General features: G+C 36.3%; 1 protein-coding gene across 24 annotated transcripts in view; it reads left to right on the top strand.

Moving 5' to 3' along the window:
- ABI3BP (ABI family member 3 binding protein) overlaps positions 1–20,443 on the top strand; it is a 135,635-nt gene that overhangs the window by 69,867 nt on the left and 45,325 nt on the right. For 6 of the 24 annotated variants that reach the window (XM_058800301.1, XM_058800287.1, XM_058800299.1 and 3 more), the window contains 15 exons: positions 1,612–1,677; positions 3,167–3,226; positions 3,597–3,662; positions 4,597–4,671; positions 5,748–5,828; positions 6,762–6,836; positions 7,668–7,745; positions 8,276–8,350; positions 8,526–8,591; positions 9,828–9,908; positions 13,114–13,179; positions 15,828–15,875; positions 16,350–16,424; positions 17,986–18,033; positions 18,514–18,588. In XM_058800301.1, the coding sequence (XP_058656284.1) occupies positions 1,612–1,677; positions 3,167–3,226; positions 3,597–3,662; positions 4,597–4,671; positions 5,748–5,828; positions 6,762–6,836; positions 7,668–7,745; positions 8,276–8,350; positions 8,526–8,591; positions 9,828–9,908; positions 13,114–13,179; positions 15,828–15,875; positions 16,350–16,424; positions 17,986–18,033; positions 18,514–18,588 (1,035 nt within the window). The remainder of the gene's footprint in view (positions 1–1,611; positions 1,678–3,166; positions 3,227–3,596; positions 3,663–4,596; positions 4,672–5,747; positions 5,829–6,761; positions 6,837–7,667; positions 7,746–8,275; positions 8,351–8,525; positions 8,592–9,827; positions 9,909–13,113; positions 13,180–15,827; positions 15,876–16,349; positions 16,425–17,985; positions 18,034–18,513; positions 18,589–20,443) is intronic. The other 18 variants (XM_058800289.1, XM_058800279.1, XM_058800298.1 and 15 more) reach the window with 16 other exon arrangements.

The following is a 20,443-nucleotide window of genomic DNA, read 5'->3' as shown; positions in this document are numbered from 1 at the left end:
TTTTTAAACAGCTTGAGACTTGATAGTCTAGCTACATTTTTGGGGAGAAAAAACCCTTTATTTGGGGAGATAAAGGTTTGTCAGCTTTCCGCATGTGTCCTAAGTGATCCAGTCAATTTCTTTCATATTTTCTTCCTCTATAGGACAAATTTAATGCTGAACACAGGAACTCTCCTTTTTTTCTCCTGGTATTCTCTGAACCTTGTCTTCTCCTGCAGATCTCTATAGATAATTGTAAATATTCTGTAGTATCCCCCTGTATATTAACAAGTAGGTACTTCCTTTTATATTTGCCATCATAACAATTATGTTAAACAGTTCTTTAAACCACTGATAGGCAAGGAGAAGATATTCAGAAAATGTATTTGTGAAACTCTTATTATTTCCATTTTTCACCAACAAAATTAAGATGGAGAGGACAATAAGGAGCCCTGTGCCACAGAGAAGTATGTAGTCAGATGAAAAGGGATAATTTCTGAAACTCTTACAATCCATTCCCCTGTCAATTTACCCTGCAAACTTTTGATGCATTTCTGAAAGATTTTATTTGCTAAGACTGGAGGAGTCTAACAGAATTTTCAGAACAAGAGCTCCTTTTTTGAAATGTTCTCTTTGTTGGTCCATCAGATTTGTGCTCTTCTACTTTTTCTGTACTGTTTTCTTGCAAGTGTCGTGATAGTGTTCAAACTTTGAATCCATTTTCTGAGATAAACTGTTTGATTATCATCTGTTTGTGTTAGGAATTTGTTGTATACTTGTATGAGAAACTTTTTTCCCTTTCAAGAATACATTCTTAAACAGGAGAATGGATTTTTATTGTGATCTTTGCATTCACTGTTGTCATTTCCATATCTGTTCACTAATTACTGTGTGGTAAATGTGACTCTTCTTGTAACTTATCCTTGTCTTCCAGTGTCTATATGAAATTCTGTCTGTTTGAAGTACTTCATAGTACTTCATACCTGTTCAGAATGAAAACTTGTAAATTAATCAAGCTGTTCTACTAGAGATTCTTATGGATTTTTGGTTAAGAAGGCACAAGTTGGTTTTCTTCTACGAGGGTGCCCAACTCATGATGCAAATCCTTATTAAGTTCACCTTTATGCATTTTTCAATGGAGAAACTATTGTTTCTCTATTTTTTTTTTTACAGGCATATCTTAGTTTAGACCAAAGTTTACTTTTAAGTGTGGTGAAGTTGTGATAATAATCAGAGCTAGTTAAGTTTTTCAGATTAAATATAAGGTGGGCAGTATCTTTGATGCAAACAAAAGTTCTGGCTGTATATTGATTGACTAGTTTGCAATTTATAGTTGGAAAATATTTGATGCCTGAAAGAGGATTTTGGAATGTGTCATTTACTGCAGTTAAAAGCAGCTCTGGAGCATCATGACTGCCACTGTTGTGCAATAGGATCAGTGTTTAGCTAGTGCTGGGGATTTGTGGTAATATCAAGGGACTATGAACTGATGTAGGATTTGTTGGTAGAAAGGGCACACATGAGAAACCACAACTTAAATATTGACTTATTTGAGTGTGATTGAAGTAATGCCTTCATATGCATTGATAGACTGTGATAACATCTCAAGACAGTTTCCATCTCTAACCTTAGCTCTCCCGAGACCAGTTCTGGAGCCCACATCTTTTCCTTTCCTGAAAACCACGAGGACAGTGATGGGTAAACAGTGATTCCATCCTAATTTCTATCATTTCACAATACTTAAATAAGAAAAGCTGTACTTTAAAATTTAGTCCAAACATTTCAGTTCTTTTGCTGATAGTGGCAATGCCAAACATTTCAGCAAGGTCATCAATCATTTATGTAAATGATGAGATACTTAATTATTAGGTTTCTCAATTGCTCTTCCTCATTTTCATCTCTATAGGCTTAGTTCACTAAAAGAGTAACTGTCTGTATACAACACTAACTCAACTAAGCCCTCCAGATTTTGAAGTGGAATAACCTTATAATGAATGCAAATAGTTATGTAAAAAAGCTGAACGTAATATGGACTTTAATCACACAGTCCTATACTGACTCATCTTTAAAAAAAGAAATTAGTCACTATTTCTCAAAGTTTTCTGATTTAATCTTAGTTACTAAGAGACCAAAGCTGAAATCTTCTTCTCCTTACCTTGCAAGCCAAGGAACAGTGGAGGGTAAAAATACATTTGAATTTTTTCTTTTTTCTTGATGTCATTTGACATAATTTTCATTTGCTTTGAGCAATATCTGTGGTTTGTTAATGCACTTTAGAACACTTGCCATACTAATGACATGGTTATGATGTTTGAACATGTTTTTTTCCATCACTTGAAAAGTCAGTTTTGAAGGCACCAGTGACAAAATAAATTTGTCACAGAATTCCTGTGTGACTCCATATGCAGTTGTTATTTTGAAAAGTCTTTTTAGAATGAAATATTCCAATATGACAGAAACATAATTTTGTGTCTTCTTACTAACATGGATTTGTTAGCATATAGAACTTTTTTTATCTTTTTGAATGAGGACTAAATTCAAGCTTGATGAATAGGCATGTTAATCAATGGCTTATAGAGTAACTGTAAAGAAGAAGGGGAATTATATTTCACAGGGAATTGCAACGCCTTTCATGTGAATGATCAGAGCTTAAATATGCTGTTATATTCAAAAAACATTAATAGTGAAAACAGTAAGAAAATACTTCCATAAATTACTGAACTTTTAAGAAAGGTTGGAGTTATGACTAAATATTGATAACACAATGTGCAATTTATTTCTCATGCTTGCAAAATTAGTAATTAGCATTTGCAGCTGCTTGCATTGGAGACTTACCCAGCACTTGTCATCCTGAATTTTGAATTTAAAGATGAGTCTTGGCTCATGCTCTGTCTACATTTTCTGCTGATTTTGCATCTTCCAAGGATGCATAAGGAGTGGGTTGGTGAATTGGATATTTGGCATTTTTCTGCTGATGTAGAACCATTTAGCTACTGAGGCTCAGTATTTTGTTACTTGCAACCACAGCAAGACACTTGATTTCGGGTTTGAGTCACAGGGTGCTGTCAGGAAAGGGCACGTGTGGCCCTAAATACAGACATTTAGGGTGTTGTACTGCTGGGGCTGCTTGTACTGCTGGGGCAAGGCTGGGTGCACATCTCAAGATCATTTCTGTGTCTGACCATAGCAACCAAGAGACCAGACCTGGAATGGACCCCGTCTGCTCCACGGGAAACCACAAGGAAGGGTAAATAGCCAGCAATTCCCTCCTCCACTGCTTCCTTTGGCCATGCTCTTCTCTGCAGTGATGAGCCTGTGCAGATGTGCTGCTGGCCCAAGGAGTGGGGCTGTGATGTGGCTGGACCTTTATGGCCCCTTACTAAAAATCCTTCTACCTGCAGATGTTCTGGGGAACCATTTCTAGGTTTGCTCTCATGCCTTGGCTGCCAGTGCCAGTGAAAGGCAGCATTGTGCCACCACCGTGGGCAGTGAAGCTGTGACATGGTAGCCTGGCCCAAGCAGGGCCACATCCCCTTCTTTGTAGCTCTGTCTTGATGTGAGCTGTGTGACAGCAGCCTGTGAGAGGAGCTGAAGGCAGTTTCTGTGTTTGATCTTAGCTGCTCGAAGACCGAGGCCGAAGTCCACCACTCCTTCCTCCCTGACAACTCAACAAACTGTGATGGGTAACTAGCAACAGCCTCCTTTCCCATTGTCTGCCATCTCTTTCCCTGCCCATCACACCTCCCACCCCAAACCACCTGGCATCCTTTGTCATCTGCCATGGACAGGATGGAGTCTCGTTGGTGCAGCTTGGCTTGCCGAAGCACTGGCCACAGCAGTTCTGCAATTCTCCTGTTTGATCCCACGCTTTTTCCATGGCCCACGAGCATTTTCTGCAGGAAGCATGTGACATTCTGCAGAGAGACCACATGGCTGCAGCTGGCCCTCAGCTCCATCCCTGCTTCTTTGTGTTTGGGTGGTGGGTCTTGCTTTCTCTGATGCATTCAAACACGACAGCGTTCCTAAGAGACAAACCCAGCTGGGCTGGCACAAGAGGACCCACCTTTCCATTGCCATCACTTGGAACTGGGAATGCTCTGCTCTGCTGCTGCTTTTGAGGCCATGTTAGGGTTTTAAGACCAAAACCTCATTTCAGCATTTAGTGAATCATAGGATGTTTCTTCACGGTTAGAGACACCAGCTGTCTGTGGCAGTAATATTTATTGCAGCTCTGGTAGCGATGAGAGAAGGGAATTATCCCAAGAGATATTGTTGTTCTTTTAGCCAACCTGCTCCTTCTCTTGGGCCTAGATTTGGGTAAAGCTTAGTGTGCAGATAAAAGGGGCCGTACGTGCAAAACCACATTTAATTCCAGCTTTGGCTATGGCAGTTCCACTTCTCTTGTAATGTGGTCTCTTCATTTTTCTTCTAGCAGCTTCTTCATAATTTTCATCATCAGTGCATTTTCACACATTTACATTAGGAAATCCATGGCATGTTCATTTGAGATGTTTTCCTTTCCCAAATCCCTAGTTTCTTAGTCATGTTTTGAAACCTGTTCAGTGTATGTGTTTAGATGATGCCAAAAAATGTTTTGTTTTGGTTTTCTTTTTCCAGCTTCACTGGACTCTAATCATATTAGTTTCCTGTCCCAAACTTCTGCATCTGCAGAAATACCAAAAACAGAGACTGGTAAATTGTATTTATCATTCTTCCATTGCTCAGTGTTTGGTTTTGCATCAAGGATATTACAGTTACAGGCTGTTTGCTCTGATTGCTTGGTGTCTGAAACAGAATTTTGGTTGCAGTGTCTGATAGGCTCTATAATTACATGATGATATTTTGTGGTATAGGATCTGATACAAATGAAACCACAGGAATTCATATTTTTTGGTATGGTTTTAAGCTGTTGAATAGATTAGGACCAATAAATCAAATAGCTAGATAGGTTCATTATCAGTTATAAAGATAAGTTCTTGATCGGGGCATTTCACCATGGGGGATTTTCTGTTAGCCATATCATACACATTATTTTCCTGTTTTCTCTATTCATAAGGCTTTTTTTCAGGTTATGTTTCTATTGCACCTTGAAACTTTTATTGCTGGGGTTATAGGTATTCAAGAACATATTTGTATTCATTACAAAGGTAGGAATGTGCAAGAGATAAAAAGGAAAATTATCCTAAACCTGGCAGTCGATATTTCAACAGTTTTGTGTTAGATTTTCTGCCTCAGTCTGTCTCTTCTATCTATCACAGAAGTTTTGTTAATTTGTATTATGTCAATTAGGTAAAATACCACAAATGACAAATTACATGATGTGTAGTACATTAAAACCCATTAGTCAAAATACTGACTTTTGTTTTATTGAAACAAGTAAAGCTTTGACAATAGAAATACCTGGTTCTACAAATTCATATTTGCATGCATTTAAAGTACATAGGTCTCTTTCTGTGGGTGCAGGTGAAGTCAAAAATACAGGTTTTTCATGTTATGTGGGTACAGATCAATGGACTCCTGTTGATGAATCTGCTTTTAGGGGGACTGCAGTTCCTGTCAGGATGTGTTTATGAGGTGCATGTGACATCTTCAAAACTTTGAAGTTTTGTTACTTTCTTTTGAAGTTGGAAATATATGAAACTCTGTTATAGTGGTGTATCATCTTACAAAGCAATGTAAAGCAATCTTTCTTTTTTCTGATTTTTGCCCCCCTTGCTGTGTCTGCATCAATGTGCACCTGTCTCAGGGATATTTACATTTTTCCACAGTTACAAGTTCAGCTGACCTGGAAAAACCTATGCCTCCATTTTCCAGAACACCTCATGTGCTAACAACAACCGCGGGTAATAGTAATGCATCAGCTTTTCAGTTAAACTCCTTTTGGTGTTTGGACAGCCATTTCCGAAATGTTATTAATCCTAGGTATTTTCATCATCTTCCATTCTGTCTTCTGTGTGAGTCATGATCATTGAAAACATCCTTTTTTCATGACAGCTTGCATTTTCTGCTGAGAAACTCACCTGGTGCGTTTCTGATCTCACATCCATTTCTCTAAAAGCTTCTAGGGCTATTTGTGAGATATCCTTACATGAAGTAAACCTGGTTTAATACTACTAAACTAGGTTTAATACTGCTACTGACTAAATCTTAATAAGAATTCTTAAATTACTTGTTGTTTTCTTACAAGCCTAATTGTTATATGCTCAGTTAAAACACATGTTTTTATACTAAATATTGTCTTGCCAGCATAGGAAGCTCCTTTCTTACCATTTTTCTGCTGTTGAACAATTTTTTTAACTTCACCCTTGTTTTTCATGTGTGTATGACAGATTATATGACATTAAAATTCACTAAAAATATTGACAGAAAAAGTGCTGGAGAGAACTAAGGCAGGTGCTTTTCTTCCTGGAAATAAGCTTGCAGTGTTTTTTAGTTTTTATAGTTTTTGGGGTGGGGGAGGATTGAGTATACTTTATAATTGTGGTATTAGAAGTTTTTATCTTTGTATTTTCTGGTTTGCTTTAAGCTGTGTGGACCATGTGATGCTAAGCAATGTTAGTTTTGGTTGGCTGACAATTTAGTTTTAATTCTCACTTTAAGCACTACCTTCAGCTCACACACTAATCCAATACTGCTCCATTCCTGAGGTAAGGTGTGCTTATGGTGAAGTACAAATTAGGTGTGCCATAACATATCACAATTTTTGGTTGTTTTTCTATGATCAAAAAAAGCTGTGTTTAGAATTAATAATCACAGCTAACATGACGTGGTTTTTTTTATAGTTTTCAGTGATATTCAGCCTCTTCTTTCAAGTCCCGTGGCACCTAGTAAGCCTGAAATAGCAGAAGCTGGACCAGGTACAATAATCTCTACCTAGTTCTTAATCCAGCAGCTCAAACCATGCTCTAAAACTCAAGTAAAATTAATATACTTCTGTTATTTTCAGTGGACATTTGGATTAGCCCCTAAGAGCTGATTTCAAATTTGTGTTGCTGCTAATGGTTGAACTTGGTGTTTTCTCACAGTAATAATGCATATGGCAACTCACAGTCGCATGATTCAGTATGTTAAAAATGTGCCACATAGAAAATTGAGAAAACAATTTGTAGAGCAGTTCTGATGAAAACATTGTGATGTGAACTGTGGGTTGCATTTTATTGTTGTAGCATCAGTAAAAACATTAACATTAGTGCATCCTTAACAGCGTGAAATTGGTTAACAGTTACAGACATTCAGTGGTTTTGGACTGAAACCACAGCTGGATCTGTTGTCAGGTTTCTGTTCCAAATTTTATATGTTTTAATGTGTGACTAATTGATTGTTCAACATGTCCTCTTCATTAGATATCTACATTGTACACTGTACCAGCTCCCTTAAGTATTGGACCAAAACTCAAAATGTTCAAGAGCTCTACTTAAAATCTTACTTGGCAGTGGTTGAGATCCAGACCAGTTGCAATGAAAGGAAATAAATATCCAGAATTTTTGTGCATCACAGATGTGCTGATTTATAGTCACTGAAGCTCTGTGCAGTTCTGAATTTGTCCCTAATGCATACTAAAGTGATAAATGTCCAAACATCAGTGAAATATTTGTTTTTCTTGTTAAAAAAAAATTATTTTTGTTCATGAAGGAAGAGTTTCTTCCATTAGCTCTTTGCTCTCCTATGACTGTCATCATTTCTTCCAGCAGCGACAAGTGAATCCATTCTGGAATCTTTCACACCTAAAACTTCCCGTCCTTTTCAATGGCCAAGGGTAACATTAGGTAATGTTGTTTTCTCCCGGTGAAAAACTCTATGTTTGTTTTGAGCACTCCATCCCATGTGAATGCATTCCTTCCATCATTTCACATGCATAACCATTCTTCTTCCTGGTGACAGAGTCTTGTTCTTCCATCATTGTTATATTGACTGCTCTTGACATACCTGTGTATGAGAACAAGCTTCTGGGTGGATTTACTGTCTCAGAGAAATAAAACTTGTCTCTTGCATGATAAAACACCATCATCATTTTATTAGTGTTCTGTCTCTTTTACTCTCAATGTGCTGATTGTCTCTGATATGTAAAGCTTTCAAAATGGAAATTTTCTCTCTTTTGGGCTCACAGAATCTTATTTCTCATCAACGTACAGCATTTCAGTATCATCTCCATTCCACTCTTCAAAATCTGATTTCATCAGCTGGCTTTGACATTCCATACTAAGTTGTCTTCAATATAAACATGTGACATGTGCTGTTTGTTGTGGGAAATGCTTGTTAAACAATTTTTCATTGCAAACTGAGCTCTTTCTTTCAGCTCCAAAAGAAAAACCACTTATTCCTTCTAAACCGAAACCATCTGCTACCCTAGAAGTGCAACATGTGAAACCTGGTAATTGTGCACATCATTTTCATAAGTTGGTTTGCAGGGAGATATGCTCTCTAAAATTCTAAGGAAAACTTCCTAAAAAGGACAGGAGCTATGCGATACATGGGCATCCTGACTAACTCATCCATTTCAACTTGGTCATTATTGGTTTGATTACACTTGAATTTTTCTTTTCTAGCCCCTAAACCACCACTTTTGGAGCCTAAAACTTCTGAGACTGTTAAACGACCAAAAGCAACCCTAGGTAATAAATGTTTCTGTAGCTGTTAGTCACTCTTTGCAGTCCAAGCCACAGTTTGTACTCTGTTACTTTAGCTCATAGCTTTCACTGTATTTAATCCATTTCTCTGAAAGAAGAAAGTTTGGAGATAAGCATTCAGAAATGTTTTTCTAAACGTAGGAGAAAAAGAAACCAATTTTTCCCCACAGTTTTGCGAGTTCTATGGTACAGTAAAAATTTTTGTCTTCCATTTTGCTGAGAGCTTGTCTAAGCCAACACTCTTTATTCAGAAACTCATTGGAAATACAATTGAACTGCCACGTGTAAAGGTAGTATTGTGGATGTTAATCCCAGAACTCTCAGTGAAGGATTCCTGTGGTACCAGGTTAACTTGTTATTTCCACTGCTTTATGAATCCTCCTGAATGTCATTTTGACTTGAAGAACACCTCTCAGACACTTCATGGCTCACTCCTCTCTGCTCTTTTTGTAGATATCAAACATTTTTCACTGCATCAATTGCTATGAAACATTTTATTGGAAAGCAGTCTCATAGCACTGCTTTTTAAAAATGTACAAAGTTACTTACCTCTGCCTGAAACTGAGTTTACACTTTGTCTGGAGTCAGACTAACAGGCAGATTAACTAATTACAGTTTCAACCCATGCATGTTTGGTGGGAAAAGGGTTTCTAGGACTCATTGTTCTTAATTTTTACCATTTACATGATACTGCTTTTCTACTTATATTACTCAACTTATATTAGCTACTTCTATTCCATTAGCAGAATTCAATGACTGCAGCTATGAAGCAGTTCAATTTTTTTAATTGATTCCATGTTCTTTCAGCTGTTTGCCAGTAATTTCTTTACCATGCCAAAAAATGAGGACATTTCTGTATATTTTGTCTATCTATGTTTCTTATGGCTTCAAATTGACCTGGAATTCAAAATTATAAAAAGCATTATTATTTTATCTATTAGGTATCTTGCAAAAATTAATTTGCTAACTTAATAAGAGGAACATTCAGATGTGATTGCATGTTTCAACTGCATATTTAAATGCAATTACTCACTTTTACAATGAAAGACAAACAGGGATCTTGCTGGACTAGTGAATTCTGAGGAAGATTTTTTGAGAAGCCTTCTTGGCATATCTGATTCTACCACTTGCTTTTTTTCCCAGTAGCCATTCATTGCCTCATTTAATTTTTTTGTAATACAGTGGAAAGCATAAAATTATAATCCAGTATATTTCTTTCAGCTCCTAAAGAAGCAAAGCTCACTACTTCTGCATCTAAACCTAGACCATCTGCCAGACCCAAAAAGCCACGAACTAAACCTGGTAACTAATTTCCATAGCAAACATTTGTTATAGTGTATCACTTAAATAGTGCATTTTAGCTTGAATTTCTTCTGTGCGAATGTGAAGTTCAGCACTTAATCATCAGAAAGGTGAGGAATTCCTCTTTGAGGAATAATATTTTTGTATTGGATCCCCCAAAAAATGGAAGCAAAGCAAAAAACCTTTTAACGTTAATATCCCAAGTCACCAACTCACGCAGCCAGATATCAAAGCAAATTGTTTCCCTGCTTTTCATTTTGGAATAACAAGTTTTCCAACTTAGTTCAGCATAGGGTCCAGAAAACACAAATTCTACTGTTTTGCTGATGGTTATAGCATCTTACATAGAACCATAGGATTTGATTGGTTCAGTGATCATTAGAGCATATGTAGACTTACATGAAACTGTGAACTGGAATTCAGTAAAGACATATTTTATGATCCCAAATGAAATAGCACCTTCACAAGTTAAATTTCATCTATGATGTATGGCAGAGAGTAAGACACACCTGGCATTTTCTGGACCTGAAGAATAAATAGAGTTGTAAAAATATTTCTAGTGTTACATGGTTTATAATGAAATTATAAAGCGTGAAATTGCATAATTGTTTATTGTAAGAATATATTACTCAATACTGGAAGAGATCAGATGATTTTATTAAATTCTTTCCAGATTCCCTGCAAATTATTTTTTGCCCATAACCAGAAATTAACTCTCTTCAGACCAAATTATTCCCTGTGAAGCTTGTTCAAGGAATGGCACTTATGAATTGGAATTGTCTCAGAATACTGAGCATAATTAGTGTTTTATGCTTATTACAGCTCTTGCATAATTTTAAGTGTAGGAAATCCAGTATTGTATTACAAAAATTATTACTTTTGTCTCTGCTGTAGATTTCTATGTCTGAGTATCAATCTGAGTCCTGCCTGTTGTTTTTTGAACAACTTGCAGGACTCAGATTTATATTCAGCAACTCATGCACAATTCATGCATGAGTTGCTTTTTTTCTTTGGCTGAGGAAGAAAAGCAACTCATTTGGAAACTGCTGCATAGATTTGTTTTACACCCTGGGACTGCCAAGATCAAGATTTTATCCTGGTGTTTCCCCACTGAGGGGTTCTATAGCAAGTTTCTATATGCCTAAGAAGAAAGGTGATATTTTTAAATATTTGTACACACGCCTCTGGTTTTTTCTTTCCCAGTAGTGGTTTCACAAATCAATCAGGTAGAATGCTGAAACACTTTTTAATCTTGATAAAGCTTGTCATGATTCTCTTTTAAGTAGGTAGCGAAACTGGCGTGTGTTCTAATGTGACAAATGATATTCTTGTTTAGAAAATACGATTTGAGCCATAAAATATGCTGTGCATGGGGATAAGATGGCTTTTGAGTAGGTGGCAAAATGGTGAAAGAGCAGGAGCCCATCTGTGTTCCAGCTTCACCTGGAAGTTCAGCTTAAATTAGAAACTTGTGTCATGACAGTGGTTGTCACCTTTCCCTAAGAGTAAATCAAAATAATGAACAATAAATGCCAAATTCATATTTAATCAATTACTTACTGCCCTTACTGCCAGATAACTGCCTTTGGGTGAAGCAATTAATTTTGGCTCTCATTATTGATATTATTTTTGTGCTGTTTCTGGTAAAGTATTTGTCTTTTTTGGCAGTAGAGAAAAAATTTTCATTTAAAAAACCCCAAACATTTAAATGATTTTCAGATTCTCCAGCTAACAAACTGTACATTCTAGTGAAAGTTCACAGTTTCATTCTCTTTCTTGGCATTTGGGTAACTGAATCTGTTGCCCATATGAAAAAAATAAGTTTTCTTGCCAATGTGATCATGTCCAGCCATTGTCCTCACTTTTCTTATTGTTAGCATGAGTACCTCTCTCCATTTTTCAGAAAAGGAAATTATAATGAATTTTCTATTGTGCACACAAATACATTGCCACACTTTCTTTACAGAAAAGTTTTAAAATATCTCCAGGGATCAAGACTCCACAAGTTCTCTGGGTATTTACTGAAATGCACAAATTATTTGTCCTGAAGACATTTTGGAGTATTTTGTTTTCTTAAAATAGTGGCAATATTATAAAATATAATAGGTGTCTAAGCTATAAAAAACGCCAATAAAGAAAAGAGAGAAAATTTAGAAATCTGAAATAAATCAGTCTTTTAAATTTAAACACCCTCCACCCAGGTAAACCATCATAAACCTTCATGTGGGGAAATAGAGACTTTTAAATTAAGAATATGATTTTCTGTCTAAACTGACAGAATTTTGGAACTGTTAGGTCTCAGATTTTACTGTATTTCAAAATTTTAAGGTAACTTCCTTTAAATAAGTTTTCTTGTGAGACTTAAAATGTTTGTGAATTACAACATGACAAATTGTTAGCATGTCCAAAAATATAGACTGAGGCCCATCATACAGTATTTATCAATCACTTTTTCTTTCCCAGTTAAAATCTGTTGGGAGGAACAGAGGCTAAGAGTCAAAACAGAGAAACAAAGCAAAATTTAAAGGGGAACCACAAAGATTACTCAATGATTGTGGATGTGTTTAGGAACGAAAATGGATTCTGTTTGTAAAGTCACACTACTATCAAACCATTCTACCAATTTTGACTTCAAAGTTCTTTATATTTTTCAGGGTGTTTGGGGTTTGTTCCTTTCAAACCCAATTGCGTACTCTAGGTAAAGATGGGAAGCTTGTTAACTTATTGATCTAATGTGCAGTGGCGCTAGATAATCTGCTGGGATCTCCAGCCTTGCTCTCTGGGACTTTACTGTTATTTACACCTGAAGCTTTCATATCTATCCTTTGTATCACTATGGGAGAAACACAGGAAAATTTATAGAAAGATTTACCAAAGGAAATGTTCTCTGGAGCTGTTTCTTTCCAGTGGTCTACAGCCATAAAGACATAAAAGAAATTCAGTAAAACAGCAAGGTGAAGCCTTTAGAGAGCTCCTCTCCCAGTGTGATCCTGTAGCATAAATGCACTTTTTATTTTCCAAAAGCAGCAAAAGCCACACAGGGTAATTTCAGTAAATTTATCATTCATTCAGTGTTTCCATTTGAAGAGTTTTGAAGTGGTGGATTTTAGTTGGGAAGCAAGAGCAGCTGAGCTGTACCAGCACATAAAAAACAGATACCGATGCACCTGTATTTCTCTTAAGAAAATTCTCTTTATTCCAACAGCAACCATTCCAGTGTCAGGCACTTCTAGGAGTCCCTACACATATGAACGTCCAAAGACTGCAGAGGGTAATGATTATGAGTCATCCTTAGTCATTCTGCTTTTCACTGGTCTCATATTATGAGCAGTTGAAAACAGCATTTCCTGGAGGCTTCTTGCTTATTCATGTGTGGTCCAAACCCAGCAAATGGAAGAATGATCTTGATGCTTTATTGTTTCTCCATGTTTCTAACATGGAGATAGCTTCTAAAAGACAGGATATCACTTAAAAAGTATTTACCTGAAAGTTACAATTAGAAGAAGAAAGAATAAGAATTATTGCAGTAATCAAGATTTTATGGAGTATATAAATAATATAATCTAAAATTACATTTAAAACTACACACTGGTTAACAATTCCTGCAGAAGGAGTTTCGTGGCATATTGCTTGAGATTTTCTCAAATGTATGGAAAATACTGCATTTTTTCAGTTAATACATCCAAACGTGCTCAATTTAAAGGAAAAGAAAAGTGATTTTATTTTTAATGAGGAGCACAGTTTAGATAAAATAATACATGGCCTTTTTTTAGTATGGGAATATATGTTAAGTGATATGTTTAATATATACATTTTTTTATGCAGACAAAGAACAAGGGTCTCTCCTTTGCAGTGAGCCCTGAAATGCTTTATCTAATTTAAAGGAAAATTTGAATCCCTGTCTGCATTTGCTGTGCAAGTTGTATTCTGGGAAGGGCTTCAAGGTGTTTTCAGCAGTCTAGCTTTGGTCGTTAAAACCTGGATGAAGCTGAGTATATGTATGATACTTCACAGGACAAGGACATCTTTAATCCATACTTAAATTATTTGATAGAACAAGTCACTTAAAATCATAGTTTTCAACTGCAACAATTTATACACCATGAAATTCTCTCAAAACTCCTCTACTGACATTGACTTCTCAAGGTCAATGTTGCATAACAACCTTTTCTTAGCATTGCTTGTTAAGTCTTTTCGTTGGCTTTTGACTAAACTATGAGTAGTTAATTTTGCTGCTCAAGAACATCCAGCTCTTTGATTATCCATCAAATGGATAATCATTGCTTCTTTTGTTCATATCCAACAATATTTCATGCATTAAACACATAGTACAATTCCTTTTTCTGTGGTTATTCATTGATAGGGACAGAGGCTCATTTCCTAGCCTTCATTTCTTTGTTGCTGAACCTGAATGTGATTTACTATGGGACCATTTACTTTCAGCTTAAATGCAGGTTTCCACAAAACAAACATTTACCAGTATCCAAAATACACATTCCTCACATTTGAAGCCCAAATGATCTGCTAAGATCAAAACACCTCAAGCTAAGTCTGATGAGGCACTTCTTTTGAAATTATGTACTTTGAGACTTGCTATTAGTGCAGAAAGTAAAGAAGAGAACAACTTTTTTTTTTTTTCCTCTAGGTGGGGAGAAGCGAGATTCAATTTTTTTGGATAATAATTGTACAGAAGGAAATAATATTGCTCCAGAAAACAGTTTGCAGACCTAAGAAATAATATAAATATATTTCTATTATTGAAAGCTGTTTTTCCCTTTGTAAGAAGTGACTGATTTTTCAAAAGCAACCTGAAAATAGAAATCAGTGTTTTCCAGGAAAAGATTTTGAATTTGAATTCCAAAAGTAACTGATGAGCTTGAATAATGGCAAAGTCTTTGCAAACCAGGCATACGTAGCAAGAACATTTGAAAAATTAGTGGCTGGTCTGACGTTTCTATGGAGTATCTGGCCACTGTCAGTAGAAGTTAATACTGGTTGGTTTGGCTTTTTTTCTTCATTTGCAGCAATATTAATACTACAGAATGTTGTACTGTGCATGTTAATAGGCATGTAATAAATACTTTAGTATTAGCCTCCTCATTTGCAATCAAAGTTTTATATTGTTATTGACTCTGGAGCCCATTTTCAAAATGGGTAGATGCATATGAGAGTTTGGGAGATAAGTGAATGTGGGTTGTAGAACAGATTCTATCTTTAGGTGTGTATATCTGTGTGTTATACCCTATTTGACTTGTTACTGCCTTGAGATGAAAGAGTTAATGCATTAAAATAGGTTTTCTTTATTGCCAAGAAATTTTTATCGATTCTGCCATCTCATAAGTTTTTGTCTCATTTGGTTCAGTTTGTCACCAGGAAAAGGGCATGATATATTGGTTTTGTGATTCAAATTTTAAGTGGATATGAGAAAAAATTAACAGGCTTTATCAAACTAATTTTTTTCAGATGACTGATAAATACAGCTCTACCAATAACAGCCTTTTAGTCCTCTGCTTAATTACTCACTTTAGAGGAAAAATTCAACTATTTTTTCACAGTCAGCACACTACTTTGAAATAACAGAGTTCAGTCTGACATTCTGTACATCAAGAGTCCCTTGCTGTCTCTAAGTTAAACTCTGCAATCTCTTCTCTTGCTTGTTCTTGGATTTACTGATTTATATCCACATTTACTGATTTATATCCACATATTTTTGCTTCTATTGCCATCCAGTTTGTCCAATTATTTATTTCTTATTTTACCTGTATTATTAAGAATTGTAATTGCCCATGATTTAAAAGTCAGCTTGAAGATCCATAGTACTGGTTTTTGTGTTAGTGCCTGCTTTTCTACTTACCATTGGAGTATTGAAATTTTTTGAGTGTGTTCCTTACTCACTTTGTCACACTGTTTCTGTTGCAGTCTTGGAACCTATTACACTTAGAACTGAACCACCAAGGTCACCCATAGGTAATAATATTTCCTTGGCAAGCTGTTGTGTTTGCTTTATTTACATCACAGCAAGCATCACTGAAGTTAGTCACCTCCTGCCTCAGGATTGTTTCATTTAACCCCATTTTTCTTCTAGGTAATTATCTTGCTTGGCATTCAGAACAGTTGGGTGCACTGCTTTCTTCACAGCTGGAATGTCTCCTTTAGGAAAAAAGAAATTATGCTGGCAGCTCTCAATCACCTTTCTCATAATTATGCTTATTTGCGCTTGTTCTAGTTTTTATTTTAAAACACAAACAAAAACTGAGCTTCAAAAATGACTAAAATTCCACTTTCTTGCTTAGATTGTTGCAAGCACATGGAGAGTATTACCTGATTTGCCTATTTCTTCTCAGTTGCAGGTGTGAGGTTTCTGTGCTTGTGTGTTCAGCTGGTATCACATGTAATTGCTGTGCAATTTAACCAACTCACTGCCCACATTTTCTCTTCCAGCTCCAAGGGTGACTCCACGTGTTCCTTCTAAACCTAAAACTTCACCCAAACCTCACGTTCCACAAGCCAAAGATGGTAAACTACTTTGTGATTTTTTTCTAGTACAGTTTATTTTGGATTGAAATGTGTTTATAAGCAGCTGTTTAGTTACCTGAGCCAGTTAAAACAGAATAAAGGTATGTTCTGTACTATTCAGCAACTTAATTGCAACTTTCATGAGTAGTGACATTTGCTAGGTATTTTTCACTGAGCAAAAGAATAAACCTCTGCTACTTCAAGGCAGCAGGATGAGAACAGTGTTGTTACACTCAGATTAACCCTGCTAACTAAAGCAAATACAAGGCAAATAAAGTGTGTACTGAGGCTACTTGGGAGGTAAAATTCTTTCCAATGTCGCTTTGCATTGTTAAAATGAATCTGTTTCCCTTCTAAGCCACACTCAATTAATTTCATGTCATTATTATTTTCTGCATGAGGGACTAAATTGCTCAGTTATACATGCATACTTAGTATTTGCTTATAAACATTTATTGGCATTAATGATCCTTTCCATTGTATTCCAAAATACTGGATTTTTATGTCATTAAATATGAGACCAGTGGAATTTAGTGGTAGGCAGAAAAAATTACTTTCTGTCCCATGCTTTCCAGTTTGTAATAGCAACAGAAAATTGCAAGGGTCTCAAATATCAATATCTGTTACCCTTTGGTAAATGTAAAAAATTTAAGGATAAATACTTTTTGAAGATCTTTAAATTGTAGATGTAGGCCAATATTTTTGAAATTTGATGTTATCTATTAAGTGTGATTTCCTCATGTAGGAAACAGTCAAAATCCTTGTCTTCTCATAACTTTTTAACCATGGCATCTGATTATAAAACATTGTTTCCAAGTTACACCTTAAGATGCAACTTCTCATAGACTCAGTTTTTACCTTTGTGGCCATTTTTCATTGTTATGGTAGCCTAGCTTTCTCAGAAATGGTTTATGATTTTGTCACACAAAAGTTATGAGCTTGTGTTGATCTGTGTTTAAAACAAATTAACAAGCAAACAAAAGCAAAAGCCCCTACAACTTAGTGTTTCTTCGACAATCTGTAATATACAGAACATTTTCTACAGCATCATCCACTTATCTTAAATTGTCTTAAAATATCCAAAGATATTTCTTCTTTTTGTTAAATTGTAATCCATACAGAAGAATTGACACATTGATTTCACATCCTTATGACTCTAAACCAATAGTCTCTAGATCCACTCCAGTCTAGAGCTGAATTATACGACTGTGCAATGCAATACACCATGTAATGCTCTTTAATGACAGTGTTCAGTACACAAGCACTTTCTGATTCCAGTTGTGTATATAGAGTGCATTTGAAGCACATCACCAAGGAAAGAGATTTGTGTCCCTAAAAAGCCATTTTCTGAATAACAGAATGATAATATTTGGATATTTCATTGAAGCCTATGGGAGAACAAAGCTCACACTATGTTGAAGGTTTCACTGCTTTCTCAGATATTTCTTTTAATACAACTGTTTCTGTATGAGGCAGTATACAAAGTATATTATTCAAAAAGTAGTGCTAATTGTAAATTTTCAACTTTCAAAACATATTTTCCATTTTTTTTCTGATACAGTCCTGGAATCTATAACACTTAGAACTGATCAACTAAAACCAACAATAGGTAACAGTTTTACCTACAGGGTAAATCACCTGGGGACCATCACATCTAGCTTTTTTCTCACTGACCATCACAAGCACTGCTTCATTGCACTCCACTCATAATTTTTTACCATTAAAGTTCATCCTGTAACATGGGGTATGGTGATTTTTCACTAATGATTCATAATAATCTTTTTGGTTGTTTTCCTCACACAAATGTGTTCTGCAAAGGGGATGGAAGCACCACAACCTACCTTTGACTGCTTGTCTCTATACTCCATTTCTATCATGTGCTGCTTCACCTTTCATACTGTGCAACAATATTTGCCTTGTTTTATATTGTCCTCTTACAGAGGTTTTCCATCAGCACAAGTGTTCATATTTCTCCATTACTCAAGCTTTTGTGATTCCAAAGGGTCCCAAAGGCATGTGTTCTTCTTTAATGTTATTCTTTCTGTCAGTATCAGTTCCAAAAAAATTCTAATATTTGCTATTTTTTTAGTTCCTAGAGGACCACAGTATTTTCCTTCCAAACCTAGAACATCACCAAGCCCAGAGGTGCCACGAACAAGACCTGGTAGGTTCATTATTTTTTTTTCCTTTTCGTACTGACACGTGTCTTATGGATTCTACTGTGATCACTGGAGCTTCAGATTTGTGTGTATTCCTTGGGCATATATTTTAGAATATTCCTTGAGGGGTAAAATCCAGTGACATGTAGAATTTATAAACAACCTGGTAAGTTGAAAATATCTTCAGTTATTTATTACATTGTAAGTCAGTGCAGAAATGGATGTTTTCTGTACAATTCTCAGTGAAAATAAGTCTTTGTTGTATAACTTGTGTTCTGTTAAAGTGAAGATGAAAATGAGGGGTGTCATTGCAAAGAGGAAGGATTCTGCTCTGTATTTCTTAAATTGTTCCTGTTTTTTGGGGGTTTTTTTAGGCACAAGGTTTCATTCATACTTCTGGTTCACTTTTCCAGAGCCCTTGTGTTGTTCAGAGATTGAAGAATGTATAATACTTCCTATAATTGTGTCTGCATGGTTTGTTGTACCCATTTACAACCTTAGGAGAATTAAGGAGGGAGAAAGTAAATTATGCAACTCGCATTTGCATGTGTGAGGTCCCATAGTGGGTTGACCCTGCCAGAAGCTAAGCACATGCTAACCTCCTGCTCATTCTACCCCACAGTGGTCTGGGGAAGAGAATCAGATAAGAAGTAAAAAAAAAAGAAAAAAGAGGAGAAAAAATCATAGTTCAAGATAAAGGCAGTTTAATAAGGGAGGATAAAAAGAGATGGAAGAAAGGAAGTGCACAAAACAACCTCACACCACATCCCACAGGCAGAGTGGTGCTGGTCTAGGAACAATGGGTGCTTTGGAAAGTTTTGCTGCTAAGATGGCTTTATGTGAGGTGGAATATCCCTTTGGCCAGGGTGGTTCTGCTGTCCTGTTTGTGTCCTCTCCAAGCACCCTGCCCACTGCTAGCCCAGCCCTCTTGCCTGGGGGCAGAGTGAAAAACAAAGTATTCCTGGATGCTGTGACAAGGCGTATTCAGCAACAGCTAAAACGTTGGTATTTTATCAACACTTCCTTGGTCATGAATCCAAAACACAGTACAGAAGGGCTGCTATGAAGAAAATAACCCCCATTCCAGCCAGACCCAGTATGGGCATCCAAAGTACATGGAGTATTAGATGGTGCTGGTGAAGAGGTGGCCAGAGAGACAACAACTCAGGTTCCTTTTCTCCCCAGTAAGTCTGCACCTATTGTTTGAACAAAATAAGTCAGGAAAGTGTACAAAGCTGAAGGTAAAAAAATAACCACCCACAGTCTCTTTGTGGCTTTTACAAAAACTTCAGATATTTGGGATCTGTTCTGTATTAGAACTGCTACCTTGAACTGGAGGAAACTCTGTGGAACATAACACTTGGATGTTGAGTTTCAGGGAGGAGTGACTATCTGTCATCAGCCCTAGCAGGGATGGTATGAGTATTGTGGAGACAGTGATTGTTCTTGGTAGTACTTTGGTTTTGTTGTTTTATTATGCTAATGCAGTTCTGGAAACAATTAGATTCAGAACTGAGAAACCAAAGGCAACAATAGGTAATGATGCTTTCTTGTTTGAATGGTCACATCGTCTTTCTTCTTCAGCACAAATTGTTAAAAGCAAACCTGAAAAAAATTGTCATCTTTCTTTGCATGTTCCTTAATAATTTAACTGTCAAGGTTCTCGGTGTCTTCTTATTTTCTATAAAACAAATAAGGAGAATCCTTGGTTTTTTCAAGTTGTTATGCACGTAAGATAGGAAATTTTCCTTCAATATTTAATGGTAAGAAGCAGAGGGCAGATCCTTATTATATGTTTTTAGTCATCCTCTGGAGACAGCACCATTGGCAGTGCAGAGCACCATGGGTGGGCAGAGCTGC

This window comes from Ammospiza caudacuta, chromosome 2, assembly GCF_027887145.1.
Source record: "Ammospiza caudacuta isolate bAmmCau1 chromosome 2, bAmmCau1.pri, whole genome shotgun sequence".
NCBI classification, from domain to species: domain Eukaryota; kingdom Metazoa; phylum Chordata; class Aves; order Passeriformes; family Passerellidae; genus Ammospiza; species Ammospiza caudacuta.
The sequence above is the reverse complement of the archived record's forward strand: the minus strand, read 5'-3'. Positions and strand labels throughout refer to the sequence as shown.